The following is a 14841-nucleotide window of genomic DNA, read 5'->3' as shown; positions in this document are numbered from 1 at the left end:
GCCAAGATGGTCGCTGACCTTCGATAGAAGATAGCACAATAAGAAGAAGACATAGTCTGGAAACCCTGCTCTAGAGACCTTTCTTTGAAGTTTCCAATAAACAGGGTGGTAGTCTCATACCATGCAATGAAATTCATCTCCCACCTAAAACATCTATGTGGTACTGAATTTATCTGTAAATAAGATTTGACAAAAGATGAAAAGCAGCCAGCACCTTTTGCTACAAGTTGTGGGTGGTTCAACCGATATAAGAACATTATGCATTCTCCACAATCTCAACATGACTGGTGAAGCTGCAAATCATGTTGCTGCTGAAGAAATTCATGATCTCTTTACAGATAAAGTTAAACACTGAAGCAGGTGTTTAACCTAGATGAAACTGGCCTGCTTTGGAAGCATATACCCAGTCATGCCTACATATCCAACAAACAGAAGACTGCCTATTTTAAAACCACCAAAGACTGTTACACATGCTTCCAGACTACAAAATAAGACTTCTCATGGTTTATCTCTCAGTAAACCCACAGTCACTGATGGAACACAAATGTAAGAACATATTTTCAGCAAATATTTTTCAGAACAGTTGCATGATGTACTAATCTTGAGAATGAAGTACTTTAACAGTCATTTGTTTTATACATACTGAATATTTTATTTACTACTCTTATGCCTTAATATGTACTAAAAATAGGTGTATTTCTGTTAAATTAATCTTGAAATATCGGAATCTTGCTTATCTGGGAACACAACCTCTATTATTCCATGTTATAAGCCTTCTGTTTCATATATTTTCAGCATACACAATGATTCTCAGGAATGCAACTCCCACATATCACACACACACACTATATATATTAATGCACTATCAAAATGTCCAGTTCTGAATCACTCATTCAAGTGTAAGTGCAGACCAACCTGACGATACAAGTCTTGGCTCCCATCACACTTCCTTCAAAAGATTAACATGCTAAATGATTCTTCTTATACTCTCACCCAACACATTCTTATGCAACACAAGCAGAAACCATCCCCACAACATATCATATTTTAATTGTACATTGGTGGCACACCCACAGTTTCCATTTTGCATGGTATTCAATGATATTTTCTTTCATCCTAAAATTATTTTGGTTATGACTCAAAAATCCCTTCCACTTTCCCCTTCTGCATTCTTACCACCTGGATCATATTTTCAAAGTTAACACATGGAATGCTTGCTTTCAGGCACTACTGTCAACACCATGAGCTTTCTCTCTCAGGTCCCCATTAAATCTCCACTGAAAACAAGTATTTTACAAATACGTGTTTTCAGTGCCTCATCAGTGCTGAAACACAAAAGGCAGCATTCAATGTATTTATTGCAAACCATGATTTTCGGTAACTAACCGTTTTTTTTCCTTCCAGATTGTGTTTATAAGACAACATATTTACATACATACATATAAAATATGGATTCATATTAATTTATTGTTATATAATTTACATCAACCCCTCTCCCCCGTTTTACTTACTAATAATGTCGAATAGTTGTTCTTGCCATGATATTAGGGCCTCTCTCGATAAGTCCTTAGACTTATCGAGAGATTTTTGCTAAGGACACCTTGGAGTTGCCCGTAATAATAATATAGCGAATATCACTGGGCACATTTCACGTTAAAACATCTGTATACCTCTCTAAGTTGAAACTGCAAATATTGATATGAGAATTTGTTTTTGCTATTAGTTCTGACTTTTCAAATATACAGTCCAGCGATATATATTATTTTTCCTAAACGTTTTCCTATTTTGAATGCCGAAGTACCATATTGAGATTTACTAATTAACTTACCTTTCTGTGCAAAAATATATTTAATTTTCATTTAACGTAGTCTCTAAAACTTAATTTCATGGAATCAAAACAGCTGTTATTATAATTTTTTTTCAATAAAATTTCTCAAACATTTATTTATAAAAACTTACCAAATTCAAAGGCCCATCCATATCGCTCATTATATTTATATATGTAATAGATACAAAATGCTCTATAGAGGGCGTTGATTATAAATAGGGGAAAAGTAGTCTCATGGCAGTAATATCCGACAATGTATTGAAAATTATTTATCTCATTGAATGTTGCAGAGGAAATAATAAGAGAAAGGAGATTAGTAAGTTCATGAGCAGTAGTATAAAGCATGAGGAAAGGGATCAACATTAAAAAGGCAAAATCCAATCACGAAAGGGAATTATCCAAGGAGGCCAAAAGCAATTCCAGATTTATTTTGCTATTATGACAATTAAAGAAGTATGATTATGGAAGGATAACTTAAATGAATGCAGGAGATAAAAAAATTGGAACAGATGTACTTTGTGAGGGTTTATCGTCCAATTAGAACATCGTTAATCAGTCGGTATAGACGAAGCCCTTTGTTGAGAAAGACCTGGGTTTAATTCCCTTCCATGACTTGCCTCCGTAGCGCAATTGGAAGAACGACGATAAGATGCGCCCTTCGATTAGAAAAAGGCCTAAGTTCGATTCTCGTCATAACGGGAGGAATTTTTATATAGTATTTTTCAATTGAAGGTGAGTTAGCCGATCTCATACGGATGTTGCAGGTTTTTTCTCCCGGAAACTCGGGTTTTTCATCCCGCATACAGACAAATCGGCCCTTCAGAACACACGCAATGTACAGACAAAAAATACTAGCTGTGGTGGTAATGGTTGTGGGCAGTAGATGGCGTTTAGAGCCTTATAGTAGAGGTTCTGTGTAGTATATAGTTCGCCTACCGATTAGAGATCCTTCGACACTTCTGTGCATGTCAAAAAAAAAAGGAGAATCCATTCTGATAATAGGGTAATCAACCGGTCTACTGGGATGGGTTTGTTTATTATTACAGGTCGGAAAATTTAGCTTTTGTTTTAAGAACATTGCTGTTTTTAAAGTGTGACTATTTTGCTTGTATAACAGTTGGAAAAATGTATGTAGAGTTAAAATTAAAACAGGTATAGCAAAAACAAAAATTTAACTAAGTTTATTTTTAAGAAAGTTTTCTATAAAATAAAAATAATTATACAGAAAAACAGAATTTTTTTCAAATGAACTTAGATAGTCTAAACTTGCAGTTGAGAGAACTGAGACACTTTAAAGTCCTAAACCGATTAATTATTTAATTATTTATCTAAATAATTAATCGGTTAAAAAAATACCATCATCAAATCCTTTTAATTTTCAGAGTCATCTGAATCGGTGTCCGAATCATCATCACTTTCACTTAAACTGATCACCAAAGGTTGGCATAATTCTTCGATAATTCCATCTCTGTCCCAATACATATTTTCCAAGGAGGTGACATGAGAGCAATATTTTCCCCAGTTTTCAACTGTAATACTGTTCTGAAAGCATAAAAAGTTTCGGAATATCCATTGTCAATATCCCCAGTTACGTTGCGATAGCGAATGAAACTTTTTACTTCTACACAAACATACTCAATAGCATTAATATCGCAATGATATGGTGGTAGCCTCAAAGCTAGAAATTCATGCTCTTTGAGCATCGTGTCGAATTTAAGTAGTTTAGCTGTCGGGGAGTTTCTTTTGACCAAATTAAGCAATTCAATTTTTCGCGTATCTGGGAAATGAGAAATGTTATTTGCAGAGAGCCAATCCATAAGAACTTGCTTCTTATTAAACCAATTTGGAACTTTGCTTACTCGAATAGAGTGATATGAAGCTTTACCAATTATAACAACAGCATTTGTAGGAAGGTTTGAAATCAGCTTTTCTTCTGCCCACTTTTCGAAGATCGTAGAATTCATTTGCCCATGGTAATCTCCAGAACTTGTCTTCGTATAGTAAGTTTGAATTCGGTAAAAAACCCATTCTCCACCCACACACAAAAGTATTATGCGCCACGAGACATTTCCGGTTTGTAGCACTCCACATTTTTCTTTAGAACTGCCAACCTTTTCCATAAGTTAAATTACTATCAATCCAAGTTTCATCTAGATACACAATCGGTCTTTTCTCCTCCCTGAAACGTCTTATTACTCTCAAATACTCTGTTCTAGATAAAGCAATGTCACTTCGCTCCATGATAAGTTTCCTTTTATTCTGGGACTTTTTAAAACAAAATCCGATTTCATGAAGTATTTTTCTTAGAGTTTTTCTTTTCCAAGGAAAATTAATTTTTTCTTTAAGCACAGGAATCAATTTCGGAGCAGTTGGCACTCTTTTCTCGACCACGTAAAATTCGTAAATAGTTCTTATAACGTCTACATCAAAATCATTCAAAGCTACGGTTTCGATAGTTTTCTTTCTCTGGCCCTTTTTTTTAAGAGATTTAAATTTTGGCTTACCTTCACCTTTTGATTCCCTACGAATATTATACCACAGAATGTCAGCACATTATTCAATATTCTTTTGGAAGAGCTACTGAAACGTTTAACAACAGAACTTGTTGACTGTACTGGCTCCATCTCACAAGTTAATAATAAAAAAATAATGCAAAAAAGCAACAACAAAAATCAAGTTACTACTAGTAGAGCGACAGACAAGAAAGCGCCTGATTTTGCATGTTGGCGCCCAATTCGTACATCCTTCATTTCTTTCTCCCCTTCAGCATGAATCGAATATTCTTGGCAAAATGCCAAGGAGAGACCTACAAACAGTGGGCATACTATATAGTCCGATCACAGAAGGGAGCGCTGTCGTTGGCAGACTGCCAAGAAAAGTCAATTCATGTTGAAGGGCAGAAAGAAATAAGGCAATGAGCGAATTACTCAACAACACGCGAAATCATGCTCTATAGGTAAAATTTTCCCTGTTATGCAAGCAAAATAGTTACCACTTTAAAAATTACAGTAATCATAAAAGAGAAGTTAATTTTCCAACGTGTAATAATAAACAACTCATCCCACAATAGATTGATTATCCTATTATCGGAATGGATTCTCCTTCTGTTGACATGCACAGAAGTGTCGAAGGATCTCGCATCGGTGGTAATACTATACCGACATTACTTCAGAGAATAACATATCCTGTTAGGGTTTGGTACCAAGAGATGGCAGCACTTGTTTGCCAGCCTCTTCATCGGTGGCTGTCTATAATTAGCGATAGATATGGGCCAGTTATCTCTAATTGGCTACCGGTGGAGATTAAACTGTCCACTCAGTCTCCAAAAGATAGGGTATAAAGGTCTTGCTTACTTCCTATAAGGGAATAAAAGGCATTAGCTGATTTATTTATTTAAATTATTTTAGAAAGCAATAAATACTAGAAACACTTAATAAAAACTTCTCATTATTCGCGTGTGTAGGGCGATTATAAACCTGGAGACTTTTTGTGGAGTAGCATAACTTCATTTACTCAACTCACTCATTCATTTACCCCCCCCCCCCCCAGACAGGAACATGCCAAATTAGTTTTAACATCAGTATCTGAAAGTTAGATAATATAAAATAAGGCAGTTCCCGTTTTTATAATGCCATTGGGTTTTTACTCGGTTCTAGGGCATTACTGAAGTTTTATATAGATAAATATTGGCTAAATACCATAAAATTAGTAATATTTTCTTAAAGGAGTAATAGAAATTTTCCCAGAAATAAAACCTAAAATAAGGCAGTTGAGCAAATATTTCAGACCATTAAACGTGATATTTCTTAAAATTAAAGACGGGAAAAGGTGATTCATGTGGTACGGCGATATTAAAAAAATAATAATAACACCAATTGCCAATATATTTTGATGAACTGCATGCTTCCCTGAAGAAGAAGAAGAAAGAAAAATTTCCAAGAGGGGATAAACCCTTCTACCTGTGTACGAGATTGGTTAAATCAATCAGCTAACGCCTTTTTATTCCCGTATATATAGGTTGTGGGCGTGGCCGTTTATGGCCCTATCTAGCTTTTGGAGACTGAGTGGGCAGTTCAATCTCCACTGGTACCCCATCAGAGATAGCTGGCCGAAGGCTATCACTAATTAAGCGGCAAGCAGTGAAGAGTGACGGCTCAACAAGTGCCGCACTCGTATTTAATGTCTGAAATAATGTGGGTGCTACGGTCGATTTTCTTGAGTTTACGGGAGGAAAAACCCGAGTTTTCAGGAGAAAAAACCCGCTTGTCCTAGCCAGAGATCGACTAACTAGGGAAGCGGTCGAAAAAAGGCTTAGAAAAATTTCTTCTAGTCGACAACTAGACTGGAAATCAAGTCTTCCTTCGTGCGGGCAAGCGCCGTGGTATGCATATGCCACATCCACTGAGTTACACAGGCTCATTGAGATTGGTTAATTTACTTACAATTTGTTCACATGAAGATTCCTCTACTGACAGCGATTTTCGAATACCATTTTTTTTCCAAAAGAGTGCAGTTCAAGAATGTGTAAGCTGAGTGAATCGAAATCGAAATGCTCTCAATTTTTCCTTATTTTATAAGAAAAACATAAAAAATGCACACAAAGTTGAGAGTGATTGGAAGATTTCTAATATTCTCATTTTTGAATTATTTCCTTGATAGGTGCCTGTAGTGTTATTGTGAAATACGGTTTTTAACGGCATATACCTTTCGATAGATTGCCACATGACAAACTAGTAGTTAAATGGGAACAGCATAGGATTAGAGGGTACATTCATTCATTGGATTGGAGACTGGCTGTCCGAAAGGTATCAGTAGGTTGTGTATGAGGGAGTGATATCCTAGAAGAGATATATCACTAGTTGTCTGCCCCAGGGGCCATTATTGTTTAATTTGTATGTAAATGACATTGGAAAGGCCTAATATGGGGATATATAGATGTTTGCAGATGATGCAAAGTTGGGGAGAGTCATGAGAAGTAGAGCAGATGTAACTTTGCAAGAGTACCCAAATAGACTGTCTAAATGTGCAAGAGTGTCGAGAAGTCAGGAGGTTGTGGTGGACAGGCACTTAATCCTTGACGAGAAGAAAATGTTTTCAAAAGGATAATGAGATGTTGGAGAGGGTCCACAGACGATTGACGGAGTTGATTTTTGGTCTCTGGAATGTGTAATATGAGGACATATTGAGAGAATGCAAATTACAGAGTCTAGTGGATAGAAGGAAGATGGGAGACATGATCGATACATATAAGCTAGTAAGGGGTAATTACGAGATTTGCGTGGATGAGATTTTTCACAGATTATCTGTAGACAGGGGAGAATGAGAGGCCATTCCTGGAAGCTGTATAAGGTGGGTGCAAGCAAGGAGGTGAGGAATAGATATTTTGTATGGAGAGTGGTGGGTGATTGGAATGCATTGCGTGAGCATGGTGATTGCAGGGACAATGAGTGTGGAGGAACAATGAGTTGTGCATATGAGCGTGGGTCCTGCCATGATGATTCCCACGGAGACCTGTTGATAATAATAATTTTTTTTTTTTATGGATATTTATATAAAAATGTATTATTATTATTATTTTTTTTATTATTGAATTCGTGCTATATTTCTGTATTGTTTATTGTATTGTATTGTATTGTATTGTATGCACATTTCTGCTCATGCATATAAAAGTGTTATCGACAAATATTTATCTAGTTAAAATTTGCATATTCATATTTATAAAAGCTTTGTACTGTATACAATAAGTATAATTTTATTATACTTATTATTAGGAAGAGTATTAGGAACAAGAAGGAAGAGTTTTTGGCCTTGGTTGGCACTTCCAGACCACAGGTTATTGGTATTAGTGAAACATAGCTGACTGTAGATGATATAGCTAGTGGGATTGAATGTCATGGGTATAGTGTGTTCAATAATGGCAGAGAGAATAAAATGGGGGGAGGAGTATTGTTGATGATAGCTGATGAGCTGCAGCCAAGGAGAATAGAAGTTGAATTGCAGGATAGAGAAAAGAGCACATTTGAGGCCATTTGGTGTGAGAGTGTGGCTAGCAGAACTAAATATGCAATTGGGTGCTGCTATAGACCAGGTGATGGAAAAGATGGTGGTGACAGTATGCACAAGCAAATAGAAGAAATGAGTGAAATGAGGGTGATTACTATGTGAGATTTCAACTATGGTCGCAATGATTGGAGTGAGGAGAGGACACACGGGAGGAAGGAATTGGATTTTATGCGGTTATTAAGGGAAAACTATCTGCGACAGCATGTAATGGAAAATACTAGGGGTCAGAGAGTGCTTGACCTAGTTATTACATCTGAGGATTTGGCTGTAACAAATATGACCACATTTCCACCAATCGGTGAGAGTGATCATAGGGTCTTGACTTGGGAGGTTGCTAAAGGTGTAGAATTTTCAATTAAGACAGGGTACATGTGGAATTATCGGGCTGGAAAGTATGACAAGCTTAGGAGTTTGATTGGTTCAGTGCCATGGCATGTACAACTGCAGGGACTAGAAGTCGATAGTGCATGGGAGGTAGTTAAGAAGTGTATGCATGAAGCAATGGCTAACTGTATACCTAGAGTCCGAATAATAAATCAAGTAGGAGTTAAATGGATGAATAACACCATTAAGCTTGAGCTGCAAAAAAAGAAACAACTATGGAGGGAATTTAAGGAGAAAGGTGACCGGCAGGCACATGAACGGTATAAAGCCCAGGCCAGAAGAGTAACGAGTGTGGCAAGAACAGCAAAAAGGGATTACGAAAGAACATTGGCCATGCAGGCTAAAGAGAATCCTAAACAGTTTTTTAGATATGTAGCAAGTAAAAGGAAAAATGTACATGGCAGAATGATTTTAAAGAATGCCGATGGTAGGGAGGTAACTGAATCAGTTGATATTAATAATATTAATAACATATTAATAATAATAATAATAATAATAATAATAATAATAATATCGAAAATCTACAAAAGAATTTACGCTTTTACTAACAATAACACTGTTGATTTAGGCGAATAAGATGACTGCAGTTCTTTGCTATACTCTCTCTCTCTCTCCAGAATGCCTTGGTACTTTAATATCTTAAGTTCATGATCAGTGAAGGTTGAAGGATCGAAGTTGTACAGTAGTCTTCAAAAGTTAATCATGGCTACAGGAACTTCACTTACTCCATTTGGAGATCAGTTATTATAGGTGTCCATAAGTGCGAAAATTCATGAATGTCGTAAACGATAGGTTTATTCCTTTTTAAATAATAAAAATCTCTAGGTTGGTTGAACCACCTTTGATAATTGGTTTGCATTTGGTATCAGATTGTGTGATTATGCATCGTTGCAGCTAAGCCTAATCTCACTATTGTGACAGCTTATGGCTGTTAAACCTTCTTTGTAGCTACGTATGTAAATCCTTGTGTTAGATATTTTTGGTTATTTATATAATGACGTGTTTGATGAAACATTTTGAGAATGATATTTATAGTGATCGCGTTCGTGCTGTTAAGCCTAATACTGCCATTCTCTGAGCATATATACTGGAGGTTAAATGAAATCTGTATAATACTGAGATAATTATTTCAAGCAACGTATGTAAATTTTCTTAGGTATTGTTTAATGTTGTTTAATATGAGTATTTTATTTTAAACTTTTCAGAATTCAATATGATAACAAGATCACAGACAATTTGTTTGAAAGGGCACAATCACACACCTAATATATTATCTGTTTTTAATAAATTACTTGCTAGTGAAAGTTTGGTGGATGTAACATTATCGTGTGAAGGAATGACCTTTAAGGCTCACAAAATAGTACTATCTGCAAGCAGCACTCTTCTGTACAGCTTATTTTTAGAGAACTCAAGTAGTCATCCTGTTGTGACATTAAATGACATGAAGTTCAACGACTTAAGGTTGATGATCCAATATATGTACCATGGTGAAATTAATATTTCATGGGATATGCTTCCATTATTGTTAAAATCTGCAGAGTTCCTAAAAATGAAAGATTTTTTGGAAGTTGCTAATAAGTACAATGATTCCTTGGAAGACATACAGCAGAGAGCTTTAGATTATGATCGTCACGAAGCAGGGAAACCGATCATTGTTCACTTGGTTGCTGAGGGCCAACTGTCAGGTGAAAGTGTGCATATGGGTGTAGTGTCTGATGCTACAGTTGATTCTCACCTACCATTCACAACCTTGGGTAATGATGACAACAGTCCTTTCATCAATACAGGTGAATGTGTGCATACCGGTGTGTTGTCGGTTTCTGATGCTGCAGTTGATTCTCGCCTTCCAGTCACGGTCTTTAGCGGTGATGATGGTCCTTTCATCAATTCAGATGAATATGTGCATACCGGTGTGTTGTCGGTTTCTGATGCTACGGTTGATTCTCACCTGCCAGTCACAATCTTGGGTATGTCATCTGAGTCAGCCATTTTTCTTCTGTGGTTGCTAGGGATGTCAATCCAGATTACTTAACATCTTTATCATCTTGTGTTTCTATAGTATCCCCTCTTGAATCTGATGTCAAGGTAGAAACGAAAGTATGTGCAGTTCATTCCACATCTTCTAATATATCAAATGTTTTGCCTGTATTAAGTGACTCGTATGATCGCAGAAGTTTTAATATAATATATGATGATAAATCTGGTTTGACTAATATCCCAAGTTTAAGTGATCATCAAGACTTCGCAGTTAGCTACCATCAGTCACATAGGGAACATATATGTTTTATACAGCCATATCCCAATGTATCTGATAGAAGCATGTGGAGTAGACTGTGTTGTGCAAGTTCTCCTGAAACAAATGAATGGACATTTTTAAATGACTGTAATATATTTTATAATTTTGATCAGACCAAATTGTATAATCTATCTTTCAGAATTCCAAATATGTTCTAATGTTTTTTATGGAATAGGAAGTATGGGGGGATTAAGAATGACAAAGTATGAGAATGACAGAAGTGAATATGTTCATGGAATAAATAGTGCAGAAATAGATACATAGAGATTACTGAGTGATATACTAAAGAATGTGAGAGAGGTTCAGGAACAAAAACAAGCATCAGTGGGAGTAAACGATGTCAAGTTAAGAAGAAGCAAAAAAGATGTTGTGCTGTATGGGAATTCTATAATTAAGGGTGTGAAGGATGCTAGAGTAATTAAAGCATGTTATCCAGGGTCAAAGATTAAGGATATAACTGGGGCTGTGAAATTGCAGAAAGATAGAGTGAGTGAGATTATTGCAGTTATAGGGACGAATGATCTACGTAGCGAAAGATTTTCTGTAAGACGGGATTTGAAGAATTTAATGACAGCAATGAATGCAAAGAGTGAGAGTGGAAAGATCATGAGTGTGCTACCACGATTTGATTGTGATGAAATGAACAGAAGAGCAATTATAGTAAATGGAATGGTGTCCAGATTCTGTAAAAGGTTTTGCAAAGAAATGAAACTGAATATTCATTTTATGAATGTCTGGGATGAGTTTGATAAAAGGAAGGAGTATTTTAAGAGCGATGGTTTGCACTTAAATGGATTAGGAGCTTGGAACATTTGGAACATTTATAGATAAAGGACAGAGTAAATGGTCATAAACAGGGAAATGGGATTTGCTAGGGAGGCAGGTGATAGAGTCAGCTGTAAATAGTACTAAGGTCATTAATCGTTGTGAAACTGGGATTAATTGTTCGCAGAATGTTAACAGTATACAGAATGGGGTAATTCGCACACATTGGAAGAAGGGAGCATTGCAGTTTATGTATACTAATGCTCGAAGTATTAGGAATAAATGTGAAGAATTTTTGTCATTACTTAGTACAACATGGCCAAAAATTATAGGAATTAGCGAAACTTGGTTAAACAAGAATGATATAGTTATTGGGATTGAATGTAAGGGGGCACAGTATTTTCAGGAAGGACAGAGATGACAGAATGGCGGGGAGGGGTTTTATTATTGATAGACGAAACATTAAAGCTTGTAGAGATTAACAAGGCGAAATATGTAATTGGTTGTTGCTATAATCCAAGGGGAATAAGGGAGAATGTAGATAGCATGTATTGGCAAATTAGCACGATGAGTAAAGGTCAAGTAATTATTATGGGGGATTTTAACTTTGGGGACATAGAATGGGGGAAAGAATGGTCACAAGGAACAAAGGAAATAGAGTTTATACAATTGTTAAGAGATAATTACCTGAGACAGCATGTGATGGAAGGGACAAGAGATTATAGAGTGTTAGATCTGGTCATAACATCGGAGAACATATCAATAAGTAATTTAGTTACAATGTCTCCACTTGGGGAAAGCGATCATGTGGTCTTGACCTGGGAGATTGAAAGACGTGGTGAATATTTTATTAAGAATGGGTATATGTGGAATTACAAGGCTGGTGATTATGGCAAGCTGAGAAGTCAGCTTTCAGCTGTATTATGGCATGAGAAATTCAAGGGGAGAGATGTTGATGGTGCGTGGGAGATTCTCAAGGAGTATTTGAAGAAAGCTGTATCAGACTGTATTCTCAGAGTCAGAAGGAGAAATCAAGTAGGAGTAAAATGGATGAATAATACTATTAAACAGAGTTGCAGATAAAGAAAAGGTTGTGGAAGACGTATAAAGAAAAAGGTGATGAGCGTTCCAACGAGCAATATAAAGCACAGGTAAAGAGAGTAACCTGTATGGTAAGGAAAGCCAAAGCTAATTATGAGAGGAAGCTAGTTGATGAATCCAAAAGAAACCCTAAAGAGTTCTTTCGCTATGTGGCTAGTAAAAGGAAGAATATCCATGGAAAGATTACTTTAAAAAGTGTTGATGGTAAGGAAATTACTGAAGCTAATCAAATAGTTGAGTTGCTTAGTGATTATTTCGCGAAAGTGTACCATCTTCATAGTGATAGTGCAGTGTCATATGTGCCATTGACTGAGATTGAGGTGCTTAATATATTAAAGAACCTTAATGCTAATACTGCCATTGGGTTAGATGCCATATCGGCCCATGTGTTACGAGAATGTGCAAAAGAATTAGCAACTCCTCTAACCAGGATGTTTAATTTAAGCCTCAGTTCTGGTAAAGTGCCAATAGAGTGGAAAGAGGGGAAAATAGTTCCATTGCACAAGGGAGGCTCTAAGACTATGGTTGCAAATTATAGACCAATCAATATATCTGGAGTGGTGGTTAAGATTTTGGAGAAATTAGTTAAAATTAGAATTCAGGACTGGGTGGACAGCAATATGATACTTTATAAGGGGCAACATGGGTTTGTGAAGGGTAGGTCTTGCCTAAGTAATTTGCTTACGTTCTATAATAAAGTAACAGTGGAGTTGGATAAAGGAAATCCTTACTCAGTGATACTGCTTGACTTTGCAAAGGCTTTTGACAGGATTCCACATGGAACTCTGTTACATAAATTAGAGCAAATGGGTTTGAATCCGAAGATGGTGATTTAGATTAAAGGATGGCTGGTGGACAGATATCAAAGAGTGGTTTATGGAGGAACTGAGTCCAAGAAAAGGCAAGTGACTAGTGGTGTACCTCAGGGCTCAGTTGTTGGTCCTTTATTGTTTAATTTGTACATCAATGATATTGAAAATACCTTGAATGGAAATATTCACTTGTTTGCTGATGATGCAAAATTGGGAAGAGCGATAATCAATTCAAACGATGTGGATATTTTACAGGATGACTTAAATAGGCTGACGGTATGGACTGAGGTAAATGGCTGTCAGTTCAACGTGTCTAAGTGTAAGGTGATGCACTTCGGGAGGATGACATCGCATGCTGTTTACTATATTAACGGAACTGAACTGCAGGAAGTTGATGAGACAAGAGACTTGGGAGTTATTGTGGACAGAGAACTTAAGTTTAAAGGACATATTGCAAAGATTGCCAAAACATCACATCAAATTACATGGTTGTTGAAGAACGCACTAACAAGCAGGGATAGGGAAGTTATTGTTCTACTCTATAAGGCATTAATAAGGCCGAATTTGAACTATTGTGCACAGATCTGGTCGCCAGGATTTCTTGGTGATGCGGAACTGGTAGAGAGGATTCAGAGGTAGGTTACAAAGATTGTTGCAGGTCTGTGGGATGTTCCCTATGAGGATAGATTGATGATCTGTGGGCTCCAAAAACTAGCTGATAGACGTAGGAGAGGAGATATGATAGAGGTATTTAAATTGTTAAAGGGATTTTACAGGATTGATATGGATGATATTCTTAAGACCAGTGCAGGATGTGAGAGAACGAGGGGCCATCGCTGGAGATTGTGTAAGAGTGTGGTTAACAAGGGTGTTAGGACTAGATTTTTTACTTGGAGGGTTGTGAATGGGTGGAATGCTTTGCCAGAGGTGGTTGTGAATGCTTCAACTGTGAATGAATTTAAGGAGAGGTATGACAGGTATTGTGTAAATAATGGTTAGTGTGTCAATGTCGGGTCCCCCGCGATGAGTCTTTTGACTCCATAGAGACACCGTTAAAATAATAATAATAATAATAATAATAATAATAATAATAATAATAATATGATGCAAAACTTTTTACGGAAGCTCATACTTTCACTAGTCACGGATACAAATCGGCCTGCATAATATTAATGTATGTAATCTGCAATATTTTGCATTCATTTCTATGGTTGTGAGACAGCAGTTTAAAGTGAAAAAGTAGTTTTCCATGAGAAGTCTTTATGCAAGTTTTGTGTTTCCTGATTGTTATATTTTAAAATTCTGAGATATCCTTAATCTATTAAGGATATTTCCGAGCATCCTTTAAAATATATCGCTTGATAATCGGTATGAAAATATATCCTCTAGTGCCTTTCATTCTTCAACGGGGGTTTAATTAACATTTTAGAAATTGGTCGCAGCTCTCCCTACTCCGTCCAGGACTACGAATGATCAAGACTTCGGTAATGATAGTGAAGAACGCAACTGCTATCATCTGGTATCCATAAAAAGTGAAGTTGTAATGTCGATTTTTTTTTAAGTTGTTGGACAAAAATGACAATTTTCTTCTA

The 14841-nt window shown here is 36.4% G+C and overlaps 1 protein-coding gene across 2 annotated transcripts in view; it reads right to left on the bottom strand.

Annotated features, from left to right (window-relative positions):
* The window catches only part of LOC150095198 (nuclear receptor-binding factor 2-like), a 46069-nt gene extending 43783 nt beyond the window's left edge, over window positions 1-2286 (bottom strand). Inside the window, exon 1 of one of the 2 annotated variants that reach the window (XM_090409914.1) lies at window positions 1960-2286. In XM_090409914.1, the coding sequence (XP_090266040.1) occupies window positions 1960-1989 (30 nt within the window). In that variant the 5' untranslated portion in view covers window positions 1990-2286. Of the gene's footprint in view, window positions 1-1511; window positions 1589-1959 lie in introns of those variants that run through there. The other variant, XM_090409915.1, reaches the window with a different exon arrangement.
* Between the last annotated feature and the right edge of the window lie 12555 nt (window positions 2287-14841).

This window comes from Typopeltis vanoorti, chromosome 20 (assembly GCF_054136105.1).
Source record: "Typopeltis vanoorti isolate ZY-2024b chromosome 20, IOZ_Tvanoo_1.0, whole genome shotgun sequence".
NCBI lineage: Eukaryota > Metazoa > Arthropoda > Arachnida > Uropygi > Thelyphonidae > Typopeltis > Typopeltis vanoorti.
This window is presented reverse-complemented; position numbering and strand designations above follow the sequence as displayed.